This window comes from Lipophrys pholis (genome assembly GCF_963383615.2).
Source record: "Lipophrys pholis genome assembly, chromosome: 7".
NCBI lineage: Eukaryota > Metazoa > Chordata > Actinopteri > Blenniiformes > Blenniidae > Lipophrys > Lipophrys pholis.
The window spans coordinates 4781885-4796898 of NC_137638.1; the positions used below are offsets into that span (position 1 = coordinate 4781885).

General features: G+C 42.2%; 1 protein-coding gene across 2 annotated transcripts in view; it reads right to left on the reverse strand.

Annotated features, from left to right (window-relative positions):
- unc5db (unc-5 netrin receptor Db) overlaps window positions 1-15014 on the reverse strand; it is a 261092-nt gene that overhangs the window by 50662 nt on the left and 195416 nt on the right. For both annotated transcript variants that reach the window (XM_080468237.1, XM_080468236.1), the window contains 2 exons: window positions 9613-9975; window positions 1633-1717 (listed from right to left, as the gene is read on the reverse strand). In XM_080468237.1, coding sequence (XP_080324363.1) covers window positions 1633-1717; window positions 9613-9975 — 448 coding nt within the window. The remainder of the gene's footprint in view (window positions 1-1632; window positions 1718-9612; window positions 9976-15014) is intronic.

Genomic DNA, 15014 nt, shown 5'->3' on the forward strand with positions numbered 1-15014 from the left:
CATGTGAGCTCGGTGGGGACGGGGTTTCCTGCCAGACTCTCATGTAATTTCTCACAAACGATTTCAGACGATTATTTTTCACAATAACTAATGATAAATTATGAGATTATTTGTTGTTACATTATTGAAATAGTTTTAAGAAAAATCCTTTGAACATGTAATGATTCGAGGAAAATAGTGTAATAAACACATAAAGAAGGGAAGCTCCCATACCACTTTTTAAAGGATGAGGAAAAAGTACGAGTATTAACCTTTAGATATTTACCTATACAGAGTACTGACACAAGCTTGTCTTCTTCCCACTCCTTTTCGAGCTAGAGTGTTGATATTATTTTTTCTTTTATTGTATTTTTTTTCTGGCTTTTATGCCTGTGTTGTGTAGCTCGAAATAAATTTGGAAATGAATGAAATGAATGAAGTGCTTATTAAATGTCTGAAAGCCTAATTCATAATCAATATGCAAAGAATGTGCAAATGCAATGTGTTGCTGTGACTGCAGTATTTTTTCTGAGTATCTCGTGCAGTATCGGACCTGATATTGGTATCGGTATCTGCATCCCTAAATGGGCTTTATTTGTTGGAAATGGGTTTTTTTTTGTTTGCTTAGCAAATACAGCTATAGTGGATGTCATAGTGGTTGTATTTATTCACTGAGGATGCATACTATTATATTTTTTGATGTAACTATTCCATCATTCTTTTGCTTTTATTGCATTAAAAATGGACAAAATTCAAACATTTACTGCAGCCATCATCGCATTATTGGCTTCTCCGGAGCTCCTCAAAATATGAGAAAGCGGACTGGACTGTGTATTCAGGCACTTTGTTGTTGTTATATTCGGATTTCATTTGGAGGGACAGCAGTTTTTCTGCACTGATATTCGCTGATTCCTGCAATATCCTGTGTCGTGCCGGTTCTAGTCTGAATCTTTCTTTATCGACTCATGTCTTGTGATGAATTACTTCCACCGATCAGTGACGAATAAAGGCCCGTGATTCTCTTAACCTGTTAAAAAGAAAGAAGCCTCCGGTGTATGTTATCTAAAGTGAAGCTGCCTGGCCGAGAGGGGACTTCCAGAGCTTCACAATGAGCTAATGAATTGGGGGCGACTGGATATCTGTGACCTTTTACAGAGTTGTGGACGCACTTGTCGGGCACGGCCAAAAGAACTCCCGTCTAAGCGTGGCAGTGATGACTCGGCGTTTTTCTCGGGACCCGACACAGCTCCTCTTCAGCTGCTTTTATAGGCTGCCTTCACCACTGTCATGACTAAGCAGTTTTTTTTTGTTTTTTTTTTTACTGTAAAATCTGTGGGCTCTTTTCAGCTCTGCTCAGTATCTGCAGGCTTCACGCCACACTGGATTTCTTCATGTGTTCAGACCAAACCTAACTGTGTGAATGGTTTCAAAGAGCTCCATGAGAAAGGAAAGAGTGTAATATCAGGGATATTACTTCCACTATAACTAAACATAACAAATTGAGAAATTTTGTTGAGGATATAACATTAATTTCTTTTCTTCTAGTGCAGAGGAAGTTGGGGAATGAGGCTGGAGAGACGGTGCAGATGGATAACCACACAGATGGAGACTGACACAAGCCAGAAGCTGGGGATGATATTTGGGTAAACTCACCTGGCCTCGCCCTGATTGATCACCATGTACATCTCCCAGGACATGTTTTCAGTCACGGCTCCATGAGGCACCAGCAGGCTGACCCCTGGAAAACACACACACACACACAAGCATGAGGTTATGGATGAGTTCACTGTACGAGAGCTTCCATTGACCTGAGAGAATAAAGACTTCACTTCAACAAGCTGTGATCCCATTTGTTGATCCCTGATTTTAATCTCGTACTGTTTTTCTTTATATGTTTGGATTAGAAACTCTTTCAATCCAATTCATTCAATGTCGCCCACAGGTACACAGGAGAGGACGAGTGAGATCCACGCTTTGGAGATTCTTTAATATTAATGACAAATGTAAGAGAGACTGTAGATTATGTTCTGCCAAAATATCAAGAGGAGGAGAAAGAAAGTTCGTAGTGGAATCTCAGTATTCATTCATTCATTTCAGACCTGTGATATTTTTAACATGTGTGGAATCCTATACACCCCACCTCCCCACATACATATACATTTACATACAAGTCCACATATAAACCCTTTAGTGATAATTAAAGTTACATTTTAAGAAAATATAGTGAGAAAAACATAGATAATCTATATACAAATACACACACATATGCATACATACATCCTATGTCCAATTACCATGTCTGAACATGGGAAGGTAAATCGTTCTGAGGAGGTTACAGGTCGGGAACCACTGGGGTGTCGTAGAGTCCTGACACACCAACACTTTTTCTTCTTCACGTTTTCACACATTAACACCCTGCAATACTTTGCGTGACTTTTATCTCACCGTATGAAACGCATTCGCGTGACTTGTGTTTATTTTGGCTTTTGCGATCACAACATCGCAGCCCCCTCTTCCACATGACAACAGGCTTGTTAGAATGTGGATTTCAAACGTGGTCGTTGAGCTGGTACAAAATCTTCACTTTTTATAGAGCTGCCAAAAGCACGCTTTTATCTGCCATCTCCCCCGCTGCCCCTCTGAACCCTTTATTTGTAAAGCAGGGCCTTTGTGCGCTCTCTGCACTTCAATGCCAACGCTTCGCCTTTCACATGGCGGCAGATGAATGGTGTCAGGGAGGGGTGGGGGGATCTGTTTACAACCCCCCCCCCCCCAAAAAAAAAATCTCTGCTTGCGTCTTCAAAGATGTTGCATATTAAGAAGTTCGGCGAATGTGGCCGGTTGGGAGAGCAGAGTAAATCGAACAAGTTGTTTTAATTCTTCCAGATCAAAGTGACTCATTCACACAGACGTGTTTGCAGCTCAACTCAAATCAGATGTTGATTCACCCACTTATTCTCTGCGGCGATTCATGTGTACTCAGCCTCGTACACAGTTTTATCACGGTTCAATGCCTGAAAAAGGTGAGTACTTAATCCAATTATGTATGAGTACAGCCCCTTGCACATTTTACACCCCAGTCAGGGAGGTATTTGCAGCCGGTGAAGGTACGTCAGCAAAATTAACATATCAGGCCTGATTTATTAAGATCCTGTAGGGAACTTGATAAACAGTGTTTTGTACAAGCAAGGTATCATGAACTTTCGGCCCATGAGTGAAGTGAATCGGAAAAATACAGACAGGATTAGGACACCTGTCGAAAAGCTGTATAATATGACCCCTTTAAAAAAATCTCAAACTAAAAGCAGAACAAAATCACTTTTCCTGCATATATTTGTCATAACGATGGCGCCGTTCAAAGATTCATCAGCGTATTACACGTTTCTAATGAGTAACACTGTACCATCAAAAACACAGATATTACAGAACTGCCACATTTTGAATGTTGACGTTATGTCAAAAAAAGGGACGGAAACAATAAACGTGCCCATGAATTCTAACTAAATGCAGTCAGTCTGGTCAGAGCAGGGTTAGAGTTTTCTTCCACATGCATCGTGCCACTCTGAAATTCTATACTGTGCCTGACGAGAGGCTGCATTTATTTATGAAAATTAAAATTTAACACAGAGGAGTAATGTAGTATCGAATGATGAGAACATTCTGTATTATTCAATGCCAGTAGGAACTGTGTCCAACACCTCACACATGGAGACACACTGGACAGTCCATCACAACACACATACATGGAAGCTTTACTTTAGAGTTTTTGGACTGTGGGAAGAAATCCGGGGATCCAGAGTAAATCCACACACTGGGACAACATGCAAACTCATCCGGTTCTACAATATTATTCACTTACTGGTACATTACTGATGGAAACAGCAGTATTACAGTAACATGGTACTTCATAAAGCACCCCTTGCCATCAGTGAGTTTAATGTGATACACAACTGCTGAAACTTCGAAATGTATAATCAAAAGCAACACAAAACCACCAACTTAATATTTAGAAACACAAAGATGAGAAACCAGTGAGCAGGTTGTTTGAAATTAAAAACAAGGTACTTTAAAAAAAAAAAAAGAAAAAAGTGGTCATGGTGCATCCTTAGTCTTTATAGAGCAAAGTTGTTTCTTAGACTGATTTATTGAGGTGTTATCATTAATTTTTTTTAAATTTATGTGACCAGGAAGTCTTCAGGATTTCACAAAGGACCATCTTAAATGGGGAGCTGTACAAAACACACACTAATTATACACTAAATAATAATAAAATTAAACTATTGATTGACCTGTACAACAGCTAATTCTTTGTCAGAAAGTAAATTTAAAAAATCTGTAGTTTGTAATTAGAGTTTCTAAAGACAGAGCTGAATCTGCTGATTGTGGCGATTACAGTGGATAAGTGAATTAAACAAAGAAATTATTTAACTTGCATTATGTAGCGAGAATGTACTTTTTGAAAGGATGAAACACGAAGACTTTGCGAACTGCAGGTATGTAAGGACTGTTCCTATTTTGGGTCCTGCATCACTAAGGTGACCAGAAAGCTCCAATAATGCGCTCTGAAGTGCCGTAGCGCGGCCGGCAATTCAGTCTAATGAATAGTCGTCCCTGCAGACGGCCTGTGTGAGTGCTGCACTTGACAGCGACGACTCCTCCACTCAGACCCTCAGACTTACAGACGACGGCGGGAGGCTGATTTCGCTTCACCTCCGTTTGGGACGCCGGCTCGGAGGAAGGTTGCGGATGTAACGTCTCGCTCGGACCGCTGACCTCGTGACAAACCGTGACGGGCCGTGCAGACTGTAGGTCCATTTGTGTTGGCGGGACATGATGACAACGCGACCCGCGGTCAGCCTGAGAGAGCCTACGAATAGCAAACAGCTGCCTGCCTTGGCAACGGCACTGACGGATCTTAGCAACAGCCTACAGAGTGCGTCCTCTGAGGACGGCGTTTATGCTCTTATACTGGCGATAAGACCCACAAATTCTTAGGGAAGCTCAAACATGAGCAGTCAGGAAGAAAATTCATCAATCAAAACACTCCTTTAAAGGAGTTTGATATTTCTGTTTAGCTTCTTAAAACTGTAACGACAATTTTTGAAAGTAAACGCTTAATTCACCTTTCAAATACATCTTTATTTGAAGTTGTTTTACCTATACTAGTCTGAGTCAAGGTCGTCTCTTAAGCGATTCTATTATGATGCCAATTTGATATTTGAATTATTTTGTTGGTTGATTAACTTTTTACTCTTGTTTGAACGTTTAAAAATGTTTTTTTCTAAAGTTTTGAGGCCCTGTTGTGTGTGTCTCTTCCACATGTTATTTTGGGTTCCAGTTGGACCCCGATGGCCATCTATTAAGTTTTCTTTGAGGGTTTCCCCGGTAGCTCAGGGTTCCTCCAAGTCCAAGTCTAAGTTTGAGGCTAATTGTTGACTCGAAATTGGTTGAAAGTCTTTAACCCATACTCTGGTTAGATGAAGATGGATTGAGTCACATGACCAAATTATACAATGATAATGCGGCACTCGTATGAACTGTAATTCTAAACAACAATAAAGAGTGTGACTCAATTTTAAATATTACAAACTATGATGCTTCTTCAAGCGCCACATTTCTGTTTGGGTACTGAGGCAACGTCTCATTAGGAAGTCAGATGAGAAGATTAAATTCTAAAGGGGGGAAAAAAAATGAAGTTGCTGTGACTAGAATTTCCCATATTGCAGTTTAAAAAGTGCAAAACTAGAGTTTCATGATGCATCTGTGTGTGTGTTTATCTGCAGAAGCACCAGCTGCTTATCTTCTGCTGTGTGGTTTAGTTAAAACGAAAGCCATGTGTGCATGTGATAGTCAGATAAAGAATTGTTCATTTCCCAATTAAAACCTCCTTACGAATGGGAATATTGTAAGTTTGAACCATAAGGTGCTGTTAGAGGATATTTATATACTTCAAGTCGAATAAAGATAAACTATTATCAATTGTGTAAACAAATCATTTTCAGGGTAGTGTAAAACTGACCTCAATCACAAGTTTCAAAAAAGATCCAGATTTTTCTGTTTTAAGGACATTTTTTTCAGATTTTCTTAAGATAAATATACCGATCAGCTGGTCTCACTGTGAATAAGAGACATTAAACATGATACTGTTTATATTATCATGGGAAAAACTAACAGAATAAACACAATCTCAATTATTGTGAGTACAGTTGAGAGCGGTGGCCTCGTGGTGGGGTCAATGCAAAAAAATTTTTTTCCCAAAGGGGATTAATAAAGTATGACTGACTGGTTTAACTCTGCTGTAGTCCAGGATATATGACTACAACCACTTCCTTTTCGGCCAACATTGCGTACGCCATCTTCCAAATCCCCCACGATGCACCACTGCAGTACCTTTGAGCAGTGATCCGCCGTACTTAGCCTCTAAATGGCGAGCACTCGCTGAATTCACTGATTTCATTGGTTGGTGTCTGTGTTTACCGCACAGCACGAGGGCTGACGAGCCAATCAGAGGCAGAGTCGGGCGGGTCATGGCAAATATTGCTAACCGATAAATCATAACGGATTTATGTGAAAACAAGAGCGAGCAGAAATTTGTGACGTTCGCCAAAGGTTGACCTGAACTCTGGCATTTGGTGAAAATCTGTGATGTAGTTTTGATGTAATCTTTAAAAGCCTATAAAATGCCTATGAAACCTCCCAAAATGTAATGCAATCATCCATGGCCTAATATCTATCTGTGGTGAAAGTATCGATAAAATCTGTGCAGTAGTTTTGATATAATCTTGATAACGGACATACAAACGGATAAATATACGCCAATGATTTTAGTACGTCCTTGACAGATGTAATCAGCAAATTCTATGGACGGATTTTCACTAAAAAGAGGAGCCTGGCATGCTGAGTATCCCCCACTTCTCAGAGGATCGCTACTCGACCGTCCCAGCAAATGTCCTTAGTTGTAGAAAAGAAGGAAAACATAAAGTGATGACCAAATCGTTTCATTTCCCCTGAAAGAGTTAAAGGAGGACTAATTTGGGAAAGGTTTGTTGGGCTTGGAGTACGGCGTGATGACTCGGCATCTTCCGAATGGTGGGAGTTCAGTGTTACAGAGTTCAGAGTCACGGAGCAGTTTGGCATCGAGCGGGAAGCTCATCACATTGCTCAGCTGTTTGCTCTGCAGGGTGCATCTGCTGATGGAGCTGCTGCGCCAGCTCTTTCACTGATGGCTGCACTGGTGTTCCCTTGTTCTCCGGCTTTTGTTTTCCCTTGCCGTGTTGCCTCTTTTGTTTAGCGGTGCGATCTTGATGGCTTTTCTTGTGGCGAATCAAAGCTCCCTGCCATGGACACGGACGTGAGCTTTTAAAAAGAGACAAACAAATGATTGTGACTGTGATTCAGACGCTGCAGTGCAGGTTTGGGAGCAGGGAAGCTGGGACACGAGATGTAAACTTGGGAAAGCCACAGACAAGAAGAGGTGGAGAGTCGGCAATCCTGATAGATGTCATCTTGAATTCCCTCAGCCTGAGACTCTAACCTCTCAAAGAAGATACTGTAAGTTGCCTTAGGAAACAAGGCATGCAGAGTTTTGAAGGGAAGTTGTCAGTGCTGCGCACACACACACACGCACACACACACACACACACACACACACACACACACACACACACACACACACACACACACACACACACACACACACACACACACACACACACACACACACACACACACACACACACACACACACACACACACTGTAGAAAGCAACTTGTAGGACAACATGTGACAAAATGTCCGTTGTCGTGGCAACGGACACTCAAAAACGGTGCGCAGGTTTTCCGTTTTGACTCTAAAACATCGTCGTATAAACGGGGCCCAAATTCCACGGCCACGCCAAAAAAAAAAAAAAGTGTTTTCAGTTTGCATGTGATCTATCACAAATAACACGATAACATCAAATACAAACAGGAGTATTTAAATGAAGGTTTTGCCAGGATTCGGCGCGGCTTACACAAGAAAAAAAACGGCCGGAAACTTTCAGCTACTGTTTGATTTAACATTCAGAAGTTATTGCAAGAAATATCTATAGAAAACATCGTAAAATAAAGTCTGCAATTAAAAGTCAATGTGTTCCAGTGCTACTAATTACAGTGCTACTGGAACACAACATGCCCAATATGGGATATTTACGTGTTAAAGCATGTCTGTGGTCAGTGTAGTCGTTCACCTCCACAATTGCTATGGTGGAGGTGAGTGGAGAGTGCATGTTATCCCATGTGTGCACGGGCTTCTTCTGCACACTCCAGTTTTCTCCATGTTTATGGTCAACAGGTCGCACTAAATGGCTTGTCGGTGTGAATTTGTCTGTTTCCACGGTGGTGGACATGTGACCAGGCTCTGTTCGGTCCGCTGAGCTGGAAAACGCAGGATTGAAGATTGATGGGAGTTAGTGCGGCAGTCAAGGTTTGGAAACGATGTTTGATCTTATTTTGCATGTGTCCTTTTCTGTCCTGTGAGGTTGGATTTTGTCCAGGTGAGGTACCTTCATCCCTGGGTTTTCAACACTATGACGAGTTCACCTTTTAGTCAGTCTTTCCTATTTAGTCCACTTCAAATCAAACGTTGTTAATGCAGTACTTTTAGTACGATATAAGAGCACAAAGTGCTTTGGTTAAAAACAGAGTGCAACCCACCCAGGCGTCCACTCCCTGCCATTGTACATACATATCAACGATAAGTACATAAATACATAATAATTCTAAAATCCCACAGCAGGTAAAAATAAGACATAAAAGCCTTTTTTAAAAACATGCACACTCTCTGCATCCTCGGGTTCTCCATAAACGTGTGCAAAGTGCTGGATACCAGACTCACCGGAGTTTCTTGTATTAACAGTAGGGAAGGATTATAAGTCCGGAGGTTTCACGATGGTTCACGAGATATTGAGGGGTGGCAGCTTGACCGAGATGACTGGACTCCTCTCTCAAATTAATTAATTACAATATGAAGTAAAAAATAAATTTAAATAATTGATATATTCAGTAAATGTCTATATATATATATATAGGTAAGTAGTTGTCTTCTCTGCACAGCTGGCTTTAGATGTCAATGTGAGCTTTGATTCGCCGATGAGTGTGTGGATTAAACCTGGAACACCACCTCTCAAGTTTGAAGTGTTTATTCAGAAATATAACAAGCAAAATGCCACTTTTTTGTGTGTATAATTAGTTGTCTGTATAATTTTGTTTGGCTCTCTTGATACAGTTTTAGTAACCAAGTTGTAATTTAACACTATATGTAATGTATACCGAGTGCTGTTTTGGAACTGGTTTTAGGAAGACTGCCATCGTCGAGAGCTTCATTTTTTATTTTTTTTTGTATGTCCACTAATGAAATGTTCCAAACACGGGCTGTGCTGTCATGATGCATGCACAGCAGGCAGTTTATAACAACAACACGTATTGAGCTGACAATAAACGGAGGGAAATCTTAGAAGTTAGATGTGTTGGGAAACAATGGCGGCTCATCACGGCTACTGTAATGAGACGTGCCCGCAAACCAATTCCCCAGCGTGTGAGTTGCTTTTCATCACTGGGACAAGAACAGAACTGTGGCTAACAAACCGACGCTCACCTGTGTTTGGCACCACGAGCCGCCCCCCGGGGTGGCCGAACACGCCGGTGGTCCTCAGGTGCTCCTTGCTGGTGCTGAAGGGTCCGTTGAGCGTGAGCGTGCCCTTCTTGCGGCGGTCGACGGTGCTGCAGTAGTCGCGGCTCAGCTCTCTTGGGAAGGTCTCGGCCGGGCCTTTGGCGTGGAACTCCGCCCGCTCGGCCACGCCCAGCGAAACCATGAAGGAGCTCTGAACTTTGACCTTGATGTCTGGCAGCGGGTCGAAGAGCTCCTTGTCCGTGCCGTCCTGGAAGCAGAGCGGCGTGCTGTACGTCCGGCCCACCGTCAGCTCGGGCTGCATGGAGGAGTTGAGGAGCAGCGGGTTGCCTGCGGAGACGGAGAGACCAGCACAGACGTACAGTCACCGACACCGCCGCCACACTGACGACTCATGTTATCCTGGGTTTTCTCAATGAATCCACCTCGTTCACACTGCCGGGAAACGAGACCCAATTCTGATATTTTTACTCACAAGTGACCCATATCCAACCTTTTTTATGACCCTGTGAAAGCCCCAATTCGGATTTTAACACACCAGACCCTATGTGTTACTAATGCAGATGTTTTTCAACATGCGACTGCTTCGTCATTGACGTGTGACATTACGCCGAATGTTAAAAGCTGTGCTCTCTTTTGTAACCCATTCTCCTTCTTCTTTCCCTCCTCATGTTGTCTAGATTTTGTCGGCTCTTATATAACAATCACTTGAAAATGGATCTACATGCTGACCTGTGTTGTCAGATCTGGCAGGTTGATCTGGCAGGTTTTCACCCATCTGGGGAGACAAAGTCTCTTACTTTTAAACTTTGTTTATCTTGTGCTCTTGTGTGTTTATGGTGTGTTCATTATGACACATATAGTTTTACGGTTTTAACATGGGTTCTATACAGTGTATTTGGCTATTTCTTATTGTTGGGGTGGGTTTTACGTTGTTTGGGCTGAAAACAGTGAGTCACATCTGGCAACCCTGATGCTGACTGGCATGGCGTCCATATTTACTTCTGTTAAAAAAAAAAAACTGCGTAAAATCTAAATTGTGCATCAAGACCTGCAGTGTGAACGTCACCTTTGTTTCCTCAACAGCACTCACAAGTGTCCCAGACACAGCAAAATAAGGTCACCAATTTATTATTTCTTTTCACTTTTTGACTTAACCAAGCAAAAGTTTAAAGTGCTTAAAACATGGAAAACATGACTAAAAACATTTCTTTTTTTTTTAAACAGGAGAAATCAGAAAGATGTGTCACTCGGTTTGCATGGATTAAATATCATTTTGTATTTCTTTTCTTAATGTATTTCTTACGTCTTTGTAAAGTTTTTCTGTATTTCTTTAATTTCTTTGTAAAGCACAATGAACTGCCCTGTGTTCCAGTGGTGCTCTATAAATAAATTTGTCTTGCCTTCCAGTATTTACATTCAACTTAAACTCAATTTACAAGAAGCCACAAAATCACAAGAATATAAATTCCTTGACACCCACAGTTGGGATCATTATACAGTAAATCTAAAAAAAAAAAAAGGGTATCAGCTGTCATTCACTGTCCGACCCACCCTACCGGAACCAGGGTTTGCATCCCACTCAACAATCTGTCTGGCTGTCTTCATCTTTTCTCCCCTCCAATCCTCTAACCCCGAACTGGAGCAGCAGAATGTCTCCTCCTCTGAGTCTGGTTCTGCAGGTTTCTTCCTGTTAAAACAGAGTTTTTCTTTCCCTAGTCGCTTATACTTGCTCATATTGAAACGTTGGTTTTTCCTCTAAAAACGTGCTGTATTTGGTGGTTCTCGAAACGAAATGTAATTTTCCGACATTATTTTCTACGGTCAAAGCACCAAAACGTTTCCATGCGACCTCATCATAAAGAGGTTGAGGGCCGCTCCTCCTGCAGCTGACCAGTGCAGCTCCTGCACCGATTCTGACAACATGTCTGGGCAGGCGACCAGTGCATCGGGGGGGTTAAGGGGGCGCGACCTGGACAGAAGGTGCAGGGCTCGGAGCCACGGTCAGAGCGTTAGATTTAATTACCAAGCACACACACAGCTTGATCTCCATAATCCATCTGCTGGAGTCAGCTCCCCTGGACACGCCGCGCCGTCCTCCTGAAGGACGGGAGGGAGGGGTCGAGGTGACCGCTCCGTAAAGCGGGGGGTGTGGACCTAACAGCCTGTGGAAGGAGGAGGCGGAGGCGGCGGGAGGTGGTGCGGTGGTGGGGTGTCTTCATCTGCGGCCATTAAAGATGTGACGCCGCTGCCAAACGGAGCGAGAAGTGCGGCGCATTGATCTGGCAGACGCGCCGCGCGGCCCCGGACGAGCCGTGCCAAGATAACTGCGAAGTCACTGAGTCCTTGCTGCCCAGCTGTTGCCTGGTGAGGGGTGCAAAGCGGGAGGCTAATGTTGTTTTATTTTTAGGGAAATCATTAATTACCGGGTGGGTGATTTGTGATAAGCACTTTGGGGTGCGGCGGTCTTGACTCTCGGTCTTTCCTTTCTTCCCTGTCAAACTAGAAAGTTGACTAGAAACAGCGTCATGTGCAGCTGATGCATGTCTGTGCGAACTCCAAGTGATCATCGATCCCTTTGTTATTTCTCTTTGATTAATCAACTCATCATTTCTGCCTATCAGACGTTTCTCGGCGTCACTTTAAAGAGCAGGCGCCTCGGAGCAGAACAACAAATTCCAAACAATAAGTTGCACGTTCACTCTTTTCAGAGTGCAGGAAGCTCACACCAACACGAGTTTCGGCGCTTGTTAGTCGGAGTGCAGATCACTGAATCGAGGCAGCGTGTGTTTGCAGAACTTTCCTTTTGATTACTGGTGAAGTACTGCTGGGTTCAGACTCTAAAGATTCCCGTCTGGATTTTTTTTATCGGCTGTACTCGAGCAGGCTTCTCTTGTACGTTTGGTTATTTGAAAATGCACTTGTCTGACAACTTTTTTCCTCTGGCTGGCTCCATTTTAACAGAGGCAATGTGTTCCTGAAAAGTTTTTCAATTTTACTTTTGATTACATTGTTGGAGTTAAATCATAGTTTAAATGTTTGAGGAATATAATACATAGACTAGAGCTACACTCGGTAGAACGCAGACTCTTCGCCAACGCCACATTTGTGTGCTTAACCAATTGAGGCGAACATCGCCTGCATGATAGCCGTTAGCTCATATCGACGCTAACTAGGTAGGTCAGGCAGGCGCATCACTGTGTGAAACACTGAGCAGGGAGCGTTTCCATGGCAACAGATGACGATCTCATTTGATCTCCTCCATGAGGTGCCGCTCTCATCTGTTAGCCGTTAACCCAAAATCTAACAGATTGATGGATGATGACAAATCATCCCTAAAAATTTCATCCAATTCAGGTTAGTAGTTTTTGAGAAAAGTTGGCTACATACATACATAAACACATACATAAACACACACACACACACACACACACACACACACACACACACACACACACACACACACACACACACACACACACACACACACACACACACACACACACACACACACACACACACACACACACACACACACACACACACACACACACACACACACACACACACACACACACACACACATACATACATACAAATAAAGAAATATATATAAGCAGACGAAAACTAAAGTTGGGCGAAGGTAAACATAAAGACTTATTCTATGTATGTGATTTTGTGAATAACACATGTTAAAGTAATGTATGATGAACCTTCAGCGAACACCCAGTCACAGCAAAATCAATAACTGCCTTAGGTACGAAGGAAAATTCAGGTCAGTATAATTCATCCACTTTTTAAAGATAAGCCTTTAAAGTATTTATCTTGCATTTGCAGTAACTCGTGAGGTAATTACAAACCATATTAGGAGAGTATCCAGCGAGTGTTGTTCTGCAACTTGCAACTAAGAAGAAATGAGAATATTTCCTTGACAATTCTTTGGGTGCATTTTTCTTTGCTCTATGAGACACTGAAGCATGCAGACGACGCAGAAAATGTAACAGACAAAAGAGGGAAACTTCACAATGAAGACAAAATAAGTATTGAGCCTCAAGTACATTCCACACGCCTGGAAGTGAACAGTGAAGCTGATTCAGAGCAACACATTCCTCGTCCTCGTCCGTTTCAGGACTGGACATTAGTCAACCAGACGGTATCACATTTGTTTGAGTGAAGGAGGGTCATTAGCGCGTACATCATCTAAACCAGGGGCGTTAAACTCATTTCATTTCAGCGGTGCAGCCAATTTTCATCTTCATAATAACTTTTACATTTTATAGAAGTTTTTCATTGTTTTGGCACTAAGTATACGTTTTGAAGTCTATAATTTTGTAAAATGTTTCGCAATTAGTAACAAAAACTACTCCATTGTCAACATAAACTCCATTTTAAACATACTTTCTGGTGCAAAATACAGTGAAACGTCCATCTCGCCTTCTAACTAGCAGCATGACTGATATCTCAGCTTGATTCTGTGTTATCTTATGTCCACTACTTCGAAGAACGACTGTTAAAAAGTCAATGGTGACTTTGGAGCTTTTCCAATTTGCTTTGATATTTCGTTGACCTGGTTGGAGCCTCAACAACGGGCCTTATGTTGCGATACAGAACCGATCGTATAAAAAGGGTTTATTAGCTGCTCTAGTTCCAATAACTGTGTGAGGAGAAATGAATGTCTTGGATGACCATGCCACACCCGATGAAGTGATGAACGCTGCTCAGCTCAGCTGCTTCTGGAGGATTGAAGACTCTCTGCTGTTGTCTTGTGGATTAGAAAGGTTTAACACATGCAAGTGGAGGAAGAGGTCACAACGTCAGCGTTTCGGCTTTTACATGAATATTTTACATATACTGTACATACTCTCTCTGGTAGCGAGTTTTGAATATTCGTGACTTTGCTCTCAGAAAAAAATCACTTTTGATGAGAACTTGCCAGGTTGACAGGACTCTTTTGGACTTCTTGTGTATGTTGAGGATGATATTTGAACATAAAGGCAGCAAACTCAAAAATCCTATTTCCCCCTATGTGTTAGGATACTACATGAAAAATGTCAAACTTATGAGAATCTATGTAGTTGCGCTACCTTAATATTTGCATTTACATACTTTCACCAGGAAAAGAGGTTTTCTAGCCCCTGGGAGCGAACAGTGCCGAGTTGGGGGTGGTCGGTATCAACTTTTGATGGCCTAAGTTAAAGCCTAACTGGAAATAATAGTGAAAAGAAGGCAAAAACCCATCCTGAAAGGTGAATCTGGCTCCCGGCCAACAGAGGATTGGTATTGTGGTGGCTTTGTTATACAGATGGATGTATCAGTATCAGAACTGTGAGCATGCAGGTTCCAGCTGCTCTGTCATTGCAGAGCCTCAA